We start from the raw sequence: 13,710 nt of genomic DNA on the forward strand, positions 1-13,710 counted from the left end.
ACTCACCAGACATGTCATCCATTGAGCATGTTTGGGATGCTCTGGATTGACAGTTCCTGCCAATATCCAGCAACTTCGCACAGCCATTGAAGAGGAGTGGGACAACATTCCACAGGCCACAATCAACAGCCTGATCAACTCTATGCGAAGGAGACGTGTCGTGCTGCATGAGGCAAATAGTGGTTACACCAGATACTGACTGGTTCTGATCCACCCCACTATTCTTTTTTAAGGTATCTGACCAACAGATGCCCGTCTGTTTTCCAATCATGTGAAATACATAGATTAGGGCCTCATTTATTTATTTAAATTGACTGATGTCATTATATAAACTGGAACTCAGTAAAATCTTTGAAATTGTTGCATGCTGTGTTTCTATTTTTGTTCAGTGTATTTTCACAGAGTGTGTACTGAGTGGTGTTCCTTAAGCTTTCTTCAATACCCTATACCAGGGTAGGATGTTAAAGGCCCAATGCAGCCATTTTTATATCAATATCATATTTATATCAATATAACAATTAAGAATTTTACTGTAATACATTAAAATCGACCAAAATAGTTTTTTAGCAAACAACTATTTCTCAAGCAAGACATTTGCTAGGACTGTCTGGAAGTGGTCTGAGTGGAGGGGAAAACTGAAAACTAGCAGTTATTCAAATTGAGGTTTGGAACTCTTTATTATTGGTCTATTATCCAATTTACCGCATGGTGATGTCACCATGGAAAACCAGAACTCCTGCCCATACAAACCTGCTGATTAGAAAGTCCTTTGTAGATTGTATTTTTAACCAGCAACTATAACCAATAACACTGATTAATAAAAATAAAAAAATAAAAAATAAATCACATTTTCTGTGTGTTTCATCAGCTGTTGTACAAAACACAGGAAACAGAATTTTGACTGCACTGGGCCTTTAATGCTGATGCCAAAGCAATCAACACTATAAACAGATTGAATTTAAAGTCTGATAAATATTGTGATGCCAGCAAAACATATGCCATGAAAAGCCATTTAATCATCTGTTTTGGTAAATGTATTGTGTCTTGGGGAAAAGGAAGAAATGCTATGATGTGTTAAGGCAGTGAATGTAGAGAGTTCAAACGGACTCAACTGTCTCAGTATTCCTTTCATTGTATAATGATCATCCATAATTTGAATCTGTATCACAAAATGGGTCTTTGTACAATTGACTGTATTCAAAACTGACATATTTACAGTACATAAAACATAATAGCTACATAATATTATTTGCAGCTTTTGTCAATTCGTAATTCTATTGCGACCCAACGCTAGAAAGGTGAAATCAGCAATAAGCAGTGTGCTCTGAGCCGTTATGTGTACATGGCTCCATGCAGATCTTCCAGTCTGTGTTCCCTCTGTTTTCTCCTGTCCTGTAACAGACAGAAATGCTCCATTTAGTAACGGGTTGACGCTGACCATTTCTGTGTCCCAAATGGCACCCTATTCCCTATCCAGTTCACTACTTATTTTGACCACGGCCCATAGACCACTACATAGTTAATAGGGTGCCATTTGGGACGCATATCAAGTTTCAACTCTAAAAGGGAAAAGCATTTTGAATTCGATTTCCCAGGATAATGACTGATACCCTAGTTCCACACCCACCTTGTCCTTCTTGAACTCTTCATACTCTGGATTGTCGGTTGGTAGCTCGAGACGGCATAGCGGGCAAGAATTTGTCTGTGATGATAGACAGCAAGAGTTATAGCCTAGTGGTTAAGAGCGTTGGGCCAGTAATCAAAAGGTAACTGGTTCGAATCCCCAAGCTGACTAGGTGAAAAATCTGTTGGAAGTGCCCTTGAGCAAGGCACTTATCCCCAATTGCTCCTGTAAGTCGCTCTGGATAAGAGCGTCTGCTAAATGACGTAAATGTTATACACTGAGTATAGTAAACATTATGAACACTTTCCATGACAGATTATCCCTTATTGATGTCACTTGTTAACCCCATAAGATCCGCGCCCTGCAGAAATCTAAATAAGCATAATGAAACAATCCCCATAAAAATCCACCAGTTTAAGCCAGAGATATGTTATATATTTTTTTTGGACTGGATGAATGTCCACCACATCCGCCAAAGTGAAAGTTGACAGAGATAGAGCGGGGTTTGTCAGACCATGGGACTTACCAAAAATCGGTCTTCTCACAAAATCGTCTGTAGCGTCGGAACGGTTAGGCAAACTATTATGACCCATCTATGGAAAGATGAGACTCTCACGAAGACGAGGGTGTTCTTTGTTTTGATCTATGATCCCCACAAGCGTCTTGGGACTTGTCTTAAGTTGGCACAGCCGATCTGCCAACTTCTGCCTGTAGCGTCCTAACAGTTTACACACTAATATGACCCCTCTGTGGAAAGGTGAGACTCGCACGAACATGTCTGTTGTTTTACGCTAGGACGCCCTCACAAGACTTGTCTGACGGTCCCCCTGTACCAGTTGAAAAAAATGTATGGAAGTACACTATATGATGCCATCGTAATGTATTCAGACCCCTTCCTTTTTCCACATTTTGTTACGTTACTGCCTTAATCTAAAACTACATTTTTGCAAATTCATAAAAAAAAAGAACACTGAAATATGACATATATAAGTATTCAGACTCTTTGCTATGAGACTCGAAATTGAGCTCAGGTGCATCCTGTTTCCATTGATTCCTATAATTTGATTGGAGTCCAACTGTGGTAAATTCAATTGATTGGACATGATTTGGAAAGGCACACCTGCGTATATAAGGTCCCACAGTTGACAGTGCATGTCAGAGCAAAAACCAAGCCATGAGGTCGAAGAAATTGTCTGTAGAGCTCCGAGACAGGATTGTGTCACGGCACAGATCTGGGGAAGGGTACCAAAACATTTCTGCCGAATTGAAGGTCCCCAAGAACACAGTGGCCTCCATCATTCTTAAATGGAAGAAGTTTGGAACCACCAAGACTCTTCCTAAAGCTGTCCGCCCGGCCAAACTGAGCAATCGGGGGAGAAGGGTCTTGGTCAGGGAGGTGACCAAGAACCCAATGGTCACTCTGACAGAGCTCCAGAGTTCCTCTGTGGAGAAGGGAGAACCTTCCGGAAGGACAACCATCTCTGCAGCACTCCACCAATCAAGCCTTTATGGTAGTGGCCAGACAAAAGCCACTCCTCAGTAAAAGGCACATGACAGCCCGCTTGGAGTTTGCCAAAAAGGCACCTAAAGACTCTCAGACCATGAGAAACAAGATTCCGGACTTGAACCTGATCAAACATCCCTAGAGAGACCTGAAAATAGCTGTGCAGCAACGCTCCCCATCCAACCTGACAGAGCTTGAGAGGATCTGCAGAGAAGAATGGAAGAAACTCCTCAAACACAGGTCTGCCAAGCTTGTACAGTCATACCCAAGAAGATTCAAGGCTGTAGTCACTGACAAAGGTGCTCAACTAAGTACCGATTAAAGGGTCTGAATACTTATGTAAATGTGATCTCTGTATAATATAAAACTTTTTGCTTTGTCATTATGAGGTATTGTGTGTAGATTGATGAGGGGAAAAAACAATTTCATACATTTTAGATTAAGGCTGTAACGTAACAAAATGTGGAAAAAGTCAAGGGGTCTGAATACTTTCCGAATGCACTGTATATATGTAGACTGTTTAGTGATGAAAATAAGGGGTTAAATACATAGAAATAATCATGTTTCCTGATCTTTCAGATATAGGACAGACACTTCAGAACAAACTTCCTTTAGATTTTTTTTTTTGGGGGGGGGGTGACTGTTGTTCCATGTAGTGAATCTGTTATTAAATGCATTTTTATGGACTGTTTTGTGCACTGTGTTCAGGTAATTAGTATTCATTTGTACATACCATCAAACCTATATGTGAAAAATGTATCTGTGTGTGTGTGTGACGATTCAGTGGACAGGCCCTCACCTTCCCTAACCAGGGCAGGATACAACCAGAGTGAAAGAGGTGTTTGCAGGGCATCTCCCTCACTGTCTCCAGCTCCTCAAACTCCAGCAGACACACAGGACACTTCAGCCCTTTGTCTAGATGAGGGGGGAAGAGAGCGAGTTCAATCACACACAGACACAGACAATTGACTACACTTTCAGACTACAGAGGTAGTCGTGTGTGCAATTATAATGAAATTGGGTACCAAGTGAGACAGCATAGTATTTTGATAGTAGCCTATAATTCCCAAATGTTTTTCACAGGTAATTAGCTTGAGGGTAGCTTATTAGTGCAGCAGGACTCACCTGCTTGCTCTGGGGATATGACAACCACAGGTAAGGTTTGGACAGCTGTTTTAGCAGCTGGGGGAGGAAGACGCTGGTCCCAGTCCGATAGGTCAAACGCTCCCGAGTCAATGTCGAGGCCCTGCATCAAAGACCTACACAGAGGTCAACAGGCAATGTAACAGTAGGTGGTGGTAAGGCACCATAACGTTGGATGCCAACCGCTGATAAACCCCACCGAAGAAAAAGAACAGGCAACGTCTGCACAGATAGATCAATGAGATAGATATTTCACCAGATGTATAAATGTGAAGCATCCGCTTAGCGTTTCCACTCATTACCAAATATTGTAGTGAGAAGAAGCCCAATGCCCGGCAGAAGACGGAACAAGATAGATTTTAGCCGACATTCTGCACATTTTCTCATCGATGAAAAAAATGATCTCAAAGTTCTGTTCCCTAAACTAAAATCTGTTATGAACAGAGTGGATTAAGTTTTGTAGACGTTACCCTTTGCAAAAGTTGTAAAAAATTTGCGTTGTTTAGAAGGAGTGCAAAGGCGAATTGAGTTACAGCACACAAACCCCACAGAAGAGGTGTTCCCAACGGAACTAGAACGCGCCAATAGGATCTCGCTAGCTCGTGCTTGGCTCTGCCCATATTGCTTGTTCTGTGACTAATCTGTTCCCATTGGAAACAACAGGCTGTGGTCTGTCTTGATTTAGTTATAAAACATCTTCGATGTCAGTCTCTCAGTGGCAGACTGTTAATGTAGCATATTGGATACAAAATACAGACTATAGTTTGTTGCATCACTTGGGTTGTTAGCTAGTTAGTTAGGTAGATATTTGAATCTCACCTGGCCAGTTCTAGTAGTGCATTCTGACGGTATTGTTCTTCGGGATTCGTTGGTTCACAGTCATGCTCATCAAAATAAGAAGCCATCTTCAGATTACCAATCTGTGGAACGTCAATCAAACTATTTTCCTTAGCCACATTAGCTAACCATTAAGCTAATTTCATTTGACTCTTTTTGAATTTACTAAAAAGAGATTGAGCAAAATGACACTCAAAGCCCAAGCTACCTTCGGATCTCGAGTTGATTCAATAACGTTAGCAAGCTAGCTAGCTACACAGTTAGCTAATTCATTTAGCTAACCCCAATACTGCTCAACCACTCTCTCATTGAGCTGTTTTAGCCCAATTGTCGAATACACAGAAATGTCCGTGAATACACTGTGCTATACTGCGACATCAAATTAAAGTCACACAAAAGTTTACTTACATTACCTGTGTTTTGTCATAACCTGAAAGGTGCAGCAACTAGCCAGCTAGCTACACCACACTGTCTACCGGGTATGACAATGCACCATCACGTGGCTTTTTTCCATCCTATCACACATTAGGTGTGGGTGGGTGGGTGGGGTTCAGGGTCTCTCGATTCAATTCAAAGGGCTTTATTGGCATGGGAGCCATATGTTTACATTGTCAAAGCAAGTCAAATATATAATAAATAAAAGTGAAATAAACAATACAAAATGAACAGTAAACATTACACACACAAAAGTTCCAAAAGAATAGAGACATATCAAATATCATATTATGGCTATGTACATAGTAACGACGTGCAAATAGTTACAGTACAAAAAGGAAAATACATAAACATAAATATGGGTTGTATTTACAATGGTGTTTGTGCTTCACCGGTTGCCCTTTTCTTGTGGCAACAGGTCACAAATCGTGCTGCTGTGATGGCATACTGTGCTATTTCACACAGTAGATATGGGAGTTTATCAAAATTGGATTGTTTTCTAATTCTTTGTGGATCTGTGTAATCTGAGGGAAATATGGGTCTCTAAAATGGTAATATATTTGGCACGAGGTTAGGAAGTGCCGCTCAGTTTCCACCTTATTTTGTTGCACATAGCTTGTCTTCTCTTGAGAGCCATGTCTTTCTATGGCGGCCTCCGTCAATAGCAAGGCCATGCTCACTGAGTCTGTACATAGTCAAAGCTTTTCTTAATTTTGGGTCAGTCACAGTGGTCAGGTATTCTGCCACTGTGTACTTTCTGTTTAGGGCCAAATAGCATTCTATTTTGATATTTTCTTTTGTTAATTGTTTCTAATGTGTCAAGTAATTATCTTTTTGTTTTCTCATGATTTTGTTGGGTCTAGTTTTGTTGCTGTCCTGGGATTATGTGGGGTCTGTTTGTGTTTGTGAACAGAGCCCTAGGACCAGATTGCTTAGGGGACTATTCTCTAGGTTCATCTCTCAGTTGGTGATGGCTTTGATAATTAGCGGGTATCGACCTAATTCTGCATGCATTATTTGGTGTTTTACGTTATACATGGAGGATGTTTTTGCAGAATTCTGCATGCAGAGTCCCTTCTTGCCTTGTCTCATATCATTCACAGCTTTGTGGACGTTACCTGTGGTGCTGATGTTTAGGCCGAGGTATGCATAGTTTTTGTGTGTCTAGATGGAATTTGTAGTCCTGGTAACTGGACCTTTTTCGGAATCTCTCTCTCTCTCTCAAATAAAAAGTAACTTTATGGTGTACAAATGTAAATTGTACACACAACAACTGTCAGTTGTACACACAATTCAAAATAAAGATTCTCTGCAGATATATCTGGTCAATTCCTTTTATTTTACAATGCACTACAGTTTTACATATATATTTAAAATACTAGTAAGTCAAGAGTAAACAACAAAAGGGCAAGGGAAGTCTGTCACAAATATAAAAAACAGATATTGGACAACTGAAGATATGTGATTTCTCAGCACTGTTTTTTGATACTGTACACATTGATTACCTGTAAGACAATGAATGAAAAATGAAATATAAATATTCACACTGCATTGCCCAAATTGGCCTTAAACATGACCGTGTTTTATGTACATATCAAAATTAAGTTCATTTTCATATATTTCTTTTGACCGTAAAAACAAAGAATGAAATTATGAGAAGAAATTACTCATAACATTTCATGAGAAATGTAATTATGTGATGTCCCCTTACAGCTTAAATGGAATACTTTGAAACGGTCACACAATTCATCCAATGGGGATTTTTTACATTCCAAAGGCACAATATGTTTAATTTGAATTGACAAAACATTCACCTATACCAAATCTTATGGTGAGGCTGAAGCATTTCTGAGTATGAATGTGAAACCAGTGAGCCTGACCAACTAGGGCCAGTTGAAGACGATACTGAATGGGGAAGCAGCTGAGCTGGTGATGGTACCATTTCATTCAACGATCTACACACAGATCACAGAGCCTGAAATGCCTCTAAAAACAAACAATATCACAGATTGCATAGTTCAGAAAAGTCAACCCACAAAACCTAGTTTGAGCTCAGGTGGAAAACCTACAGCCTGAGTGCCAGTCTGTTTGTGCCATCATCATGCCAACTCCTTGTCACTCATTATCATGCCAAATGTTTGGCTTGACAATGACAGCAATGTATTTGACAAAAGCACAAACAGATCTGGGACCAGGCTAGAAAACATCACTCTTTATCTACCTCCACTATTTCTGTCTTGACTGACTCCTTATTTCCTCTGAGGTCTCGCCTGCCCCTGTGTCCATCTCCATCCTCCATCTTCATTTCTTCCATGTCCTTTGCTCTGACAGACAGTCTTGGATCCTAAGGCCCTGAGGTGGGTTGCCCTGCAGCAGGTTGCTCTCCGTCATCAGGTCCAGATGCTGACCATACAATAATCCCAATGATGATGGCTGCCATGACGACCCCTACGCCAGTCAGCAACACTTTCATCTTCATGTGTTCCCACCACTTCTGCTGTTTCACTTTCCGAGCAGATTTTGAGAAAGATTTACTCTGAAAACACATCATCATAAGATGTTAAAAGTTAGTCCGATGTTCATGCCAAGACCCTATGCTTCTATATCTGTCTGAATATGGAGGGGGGGTATTCTATATATCTGCAATTGAGGCTGCGCTGCATTGTATATATTTTAAACTCCAGAAAGAAACCATTATGTCATGAAACCCACCATTTCCTGACAATTCGATAGACAGAAGTTTTTAGTTAAAGTGCACACTACTTTCTCAATGTTTTTTTCCAAAGAATCTAGACTGGTGTTTTTTTTCTTGGCACTGATGTTTTGTTAATCCAAGTGAACCAGTCAGCCGGCCAGCAAGTCCTCAAAGAACTATGCCTGTGTCCAACATGGCACCCTATTCCCTATATAGTGCACTACTTTTGACCAGAGCCACGTCAAAAGTAGTACACTATATAGGGAATATGGTGTAATTTGGGGCACAGCCACAGTCAGCCGCTCAGTGCGTTCTCAGAGACCTACAGTGCATTTGGAAAGTATTCAGAGCCCTTGACTTTTCCACATTTTGTTACGTTACAGCCTTATTCTAAAATGTATTAAATTTGTTTTTTTTCCCTCATCAATCTACACACAACACCCCATAATGACAAATCCAAAACAATTTTTTCGATTTTTTTTTACAAATTTATAAAATAAAAAAAACTGAAATAGACATTTGCATAAGTAATCAGACCCTTTACTCAGTACTTTGTTGAAGCACCTTTGGCAGCGATTAAAGCTTTGAGTCTTCTTGGGTATGACGCTACAAGCTGTGCACACCTGCAGATTCTCTCAAGCTCTGTCAGGTTGAATGGGGAGTGTCGCTGCATAGCTATCTACAGGTCTCTCCAGAGATGTTCAATTGAGTTCAAGGTCGGGCTCTGTCTGGGCCACTCAAGGACATTCAGAGACTTGTCCCGAAGCCACTCCTGCGTTGTCTTGGCTGTGTGCTTAGGGTTATTGTCCTGTTGGAAGGTGAACCTTCTCCCTAGTCTGAGGTCTTGAGTGGTCTGGAGCAGGTTTTCATCAAGGATCTCTCAAATCAAATCAAATCTCTCTGTACGTTGCTCCGTTCATCATTCCCTTGATCTTGACTAGTCTCCCAGTCCCTGCTGCTGAAAAACGTCCCCACAGCATGATGCTGCCACCACCATGCTTCACTGTAGGGATGGTGCCAGGTTTCCTCCAGGCGTGACGCTTGGCATTCAGGCCAAAGAGTTCAAACTTGGTTCGTCAGACCAGAGAATGTTGTTTCTCATGGTCTGAGAGTCCTTTATGTTCCTTTTTGCAAACTCCAAGGGGGCTGTCATGTGCATTTTACTGAGGAGTGGCTTCTGTCTGGCCACTCTACCATAAAGGCCTGACTGGTAAAGTGCTGCAGAGATGGTTTTCCTTCTGGAAGGTTCTCCCATCACCACAGAGGAACTCTGGAGCTCTGTCAGAGTTACCATTGGGCTCTTGGTCATCTCCCTGAACAAGGCCCTTCTTTCCCACTTGCTCAGTCTAGCCGGGCGGTCAGCTCTAGAAAGAGTCTTGATGGTTCCAAACTTCTTCCATTGAAAAATGGAGGCCACTGTGTTCTTGGGGACCTTCAATGTTGAAGACATTTTTTTGTACCCTTCCCCATATCTGTGCCTCGACACAACCCTGTCTTGGAGCTCTACGGACAATTGCTTTGACGTCATGGCTTGGTTTTTGCTCTGAGATACACTGTCAACTGTGGGACATAATATAGATGTGTGTGCCCTATCCAAATCATGTCCAATTAATTGAATTTACCACAGGTGGACTCCAATCAAGTTGTAGAAACATCTGAAGGATGATCAATGGAAACAGGATGCACCTGAGCTCAATTTCAAATCTCATAGCAAAGGGTCTGAATACTTATGTAAAGAAGGTATTTCTAAAAACCTGTTTTTGCTTTGTCATTATGAGGTATTGTGCGTAGATTGATGAGATTTTTTTTAAATTAAATACATTTAGAATAAGGCTGTAACATAACATAACACATAACTCCCCAGCCGGCCTGGCTGGGGAGTGATGTGGGAACGCTGTGACCTGGTTGGTTGACCCCAGGGTTGACCAGGACGGACATGCGCCCTGTGGCACGTCCTGGACACCCCTCTCTTAATACAGAGGGAGACCAGTGGTTTTCATTAATCTTACAACAATAGGAAATACCTTTCTAAAAATATCACTGCAAACCACAATCAGGATGTAAATTGTCCATTATTTTTTGCCTCCAACTCCACCTAACGTGTATTTATAGACAGCAATATGACATTTCCTGGCTATTCCCTGGACTCGTATGGAACCATGGAACATTGGAAAACTACCATGAGACACACCAAAGGAGAATTCCAAAGGAGAAACCTTTTGTGCTATTGTGTCTCTCTGAAACGCACCTAAGGTTTTACCAGTATTATAGCATTGCAATCATCAAAGTACAGCCTTCAAAGTCAGTATCTTCAAATTATGTTTGTGTTTTGTATTAAGTCATGATTTGGTTCCATTAAGACGTCTCTTATTACGCCTCTTAATTTAGGGTACGTCCCAAATGGCACCTTATTCCCGATATAGTGCACTTCTTTTGACCAGAGCCCTATAGGCCCTTTTCAAAGGTAGTAGACTATCGAGGAATACGGTGTCATTTGGGGAGCACCCATAAATTACAACAATCACCTTCTCCAGAAGTTCGTCTGCCCTGTTATCAAGATCTCCCAGCTTGCCTGACCTCTCGGCAGCCTTGTTGAGGTTATCTAGCATGATCACCTTCACCTCCTCCACCTCATCCTGGGCCTGCTGCAGGCGGTTCTTCCCATTCTCCTGAACACACAACGAACAAGTTGAGGTTAATGGAAGATACATCCTGGTAAGGCCACAGGACTTAGTTGGAACCACTTCTGATTTTGCGCCCTTGATGTATGGTTTATTTGAATAGGGGCAGGTACGGACACATTGATTGACACAATGAATAGCTCACACACATTTTTTCAACATCTGTCCCCATCTTTGTGTTACCATGTTAAAGGTGATATTTTATATTGTGTAACATATGCAGTGGTTAATAACAGTGCATTGTTCACATTAACATTAATTATTAGTCATAATGGCTGAGAGATTAAAAAAAATATATATATTTATTTCACTAGGCAAGTCAGTTAAGAAAAAATTCTTATTTTCAATGATGACCTAGCAACAGTGGGTTAACTGCCTTGTTCAGAATGACAAATTTGTACCTTGTCAGCTCAGGGATTGAACTTGCAACCTTTCAGTTACTAGTCCAATGCTCTAACCACTAGGCTACCCTGCCGATTAAGCTTCCACAGGGGGAAAACAGGACAGAACAGGAAGATGACGGCCAACAACTGAACTGGGGCAGGTGAGCCTGGACATCTGGATGACTTGGAGGGTTCTATTTACTGTAAGCACTGACTATCTGGAGGAACATGGCGGCACGCTACAGCTTTACAAACAAATAACCACTTTAGCCTGGGGCAACAAAGGTTGGGCAACCCACTGTGACAATGACACTTGCATGCCACCAAAATCTACTATAGCGGCCACATCCTAACTGTGAGATGTGCACGCTTCACTTAACTTTCAGGTAAATACATTGATTGATATCAATGGAAGGCTTGAACGGAAACTCACAAATCTCAAGATAGGATTCAGGCCTACATGTACTGTAGGTGAATAAGAAGGCCTACTTAAAACAGGATATTTAGGCAGTATAATAATAGACTGAACATAACATAATTTATATCCTGACGGGACTATCCCTGACCTTTTTCCCTCTGTGCCGGACAGGGAAGTGAGTGTTTCAGAAGTCAAGGATGCTGACTGCGCTGACACTTACAGGAAACCAAGAGAGCAAACAAAACAAGTACAATCTCAGTGACTCTGGTGAGTCCATATCTCACTGTCAATAACACCCTTTCAGACTCCCAGAACCGGAATGAGATATGGCCAGGTTAGAACACTAGTTCAGTGGCCTCATAGTGACAAGTTAGGACTAGCTGTTATACATTACTGGTTATACAAGCTATAATGAAAGGTACATTTCTTTCCCATTTGTATTTACTATTAAAGCTGTTATATGGTGAATAGGCTACTGGATTGATTTGGTTAAATTGGATTGGAAATGCGTTTCACTGTTTTAGTTCGGCCCCCACCAATGAAGTTTTCATAGCTGAGGAATAGTCCGTGTTTAAAAATCAACCGGCGACAAAATCTTAACACAGGAACTGCTGCCTTTTCCAGTTCTCATCCTTGCTTCCTTCCTCCCTTCACTCCCTTCCTCACTCACTCCAGCCTCAACAGAGTACCTGGCATTTAGCTAAGGAAACCCCCTCTCACAAATCGACAATATGTATTTTTACATGTCTAGTTCAATCAAGCGGACAGGGACAGTCTGCTTATGGATTTACAGATATTTATAGGATAGACTAACAGACCTGGGTCTATAACTGTTATCCTCGGAATACACATAGTAATTTCATCTACTAGCATAATAAAACATATCTAACCATTTAAGTTTGGTTGATTGAGTGCTACTCTAACTTATTAACCTGACCTTCTAATGACACTCACAAACCATTTTCATAAAAACTCACATGGGTCTGTCCAAATAATCTATTCGCATGAATTTGTTTGAATTGTGTATGATCTCTCATAAATGAAAACCAAAACTAAAATAAAATAAAAACGGCAATATTATGACTGTAGCACACGGTCTTTAAATACGGTGTATTTTCCATAACATCAGTCAAGTTCAATGTGGGAAAACGGTCTAATGTAATTCAACGCAAGGCTGTAGCTTAACGTAGTGTGACAACAACAAGAAACGCTTCTGAGCCTACGGTACCGTGTGTGCAATAGAGGTGCAGAAACGAAATGATGAAAACATAAACATATTAATATACTATTTTTTATTGTTTAATTTGCTGAAAGGGAAAAATATATAAACTTACCATTGTTCTCCCGTCACTTTCTCTATTCCTGTCCAAAGCTGTCACCGAACCCAATGCATTGAGAGGAGCGTCTTGGCATAAACCTTTGTGTCAGAACAAACGTTGCGTTTATCCAAGGTGGCTTTCAGATAGTAGTTGATAGTTGATTTGTAGTTGATTATAGTTAGTTTCTAGCTTTCTTTTAGTCGATATTCTTTATTTTTCCCTGGTCTGGTCTCTCACGCTTTCACTGCAGTCTGCTGGTCGGGTCGGGTGACACTTCCCCACACTACCCCTATCTGGAAGTCAACAGAACAGACCCTTTGACGTCGTGGCCTTACGTCATTGTATTTGAGTGATGGGTATTTGATGATGGGATCAGACTTCCTAGGTGAAAGGGAAAAACGTACACCTCGCCTCTACCATTTAAACTTCTACTACTCAATTGTAGAGTCTTGTAAATTATATATTCATATTCAGCCATTTACTTTTACTTTTCTTTTCACCCATGCCTACTATGACAGTAGCTAGTCTAATGAGTATATGACCATAGTCAGCCTTTCGATTAAGCATCAAACATATAGAAGGGGTTGAAAACAAAAAAACACACAATATGAAATGTAACATTTTAGGACAATTTGGCAGCCATTCAACAGGCTCCAAAACTCAAACAATGG

At 40.9% G+C, this 13,710-nt stretch overlaps 2 protein-coding genes across 4 annotated transcripts; both read right to left on the reverse strand.

Moving 5' to 3' along the window:
- Positions 1-658: 658 nt before the first annotated feature.
- Positions 659-5,624, reverse strand: rnf181 (ring finger protein 181). Of its 3 annotated transcripts, none has more exons than XM_029763389.1 (6): positions 5,522-5,624; positions 5,091-5,191; positions 4,254-4,387; positions 3,928-4,043; positions 1,628-1,702; positions 659-1,392 (listed from the first exon to the last, which is right to left on the reverse strand). In XM_029763389.1, exons 2-6 carry the CDS (start codon positions 5,174-5,176, stop codon positions 1,333-1,335), a joined length of 471 nt encoding a protein of 156 aa, XP_029619249.1. In that variant the 5' UTR covers positions 5,177-5,191; positions 5,522-5,624; the 3' UTR covers positions 659-1,332. The 3 variants fall into 3 exon arrangements, with proteins under 3 accessions (XP_029619249.1, XP_029619250.1, XP_029619251.1); XM_029763390.1 differs by having other exon boundaries at positions 5,517-5,613; XM_029763391.1 differs by lacking the exons at positions 5,091-5,191; positions 5,522-5,624 and adding an exon at positions 4,742-4,839.
- A 1,239-nt stretch (positions 5,625-6,863) lies between these two features.
- Positions 6,864-13,465, reverse strand: LOC115200371 (vesicle-associated membrane protein 5). The gene is made up of 3 exons (XM_029763392.1): positions 13,055-13,465; positions 10,764-10,907; positions 6,864-8,079 (listed from the first exon to the last, which is right to left on the reverse strand). The coding sequence occupies exons 1-3, from the start codon at positions 13,055-13,057 to the stop codon at positions 7,888-7,890; spliced, it is 339 nt and encodes a 112-aa protein (XP_029619252.1). The 5' UTR covers positions 13,058-13,465; the 3' UTR covers positions 6,864-7,887.
- Positions 13,466-13,710: the final 245 nt, after the last annotated feature.

This window comes from Salmo trutta, chromosome 9, assembly GCF_901001165.1.
Source record: "Salmo trutta chromosome 9, fSalTru1.1, whole genome shotgun sequence".
NCBI lineage: Eukaryota > Metazoa > Chordata > Actinopteri > Salmoniformes > Salmonidae > Salmo > Salmo trutta.

Excerpts from the sequence above, each read along its gene's own strand:
- rnf181 (XM_029763389.1), bottom strand. The coding sequence starts at position 5,176 with ATGGCTTCTTATTTTGATGAGCATGACTGTGAACCAACGAATCCCGAA. Across the intron at positions 4,044-4,253 it reads CATATCCCCAGAGCAAGCAG|ACAAAGGGCTGAAGTGTCCT; the intron begins GTGAGTCCTGCT and ends CCCCTCATCTAG. Across the intron at positions 1,393-1,627 it reads AAGAGTTCAAGAAGGACAAG|GACAGGAGAAAACAGAGGGA; the intron begins GTGGGTGTGGAA and ends TGTCTGTTACAG.
- LOC115200371 (XM_029763392.1), bottom strand. Across the intron at positions 8,080-10,763 it reads CAGACGAACTTCTGGAGAAG|AGTAAATCTTTCTCAAAATC; the intron begins GTGATTGTTGTA and ends ATGTGTTTTCAG.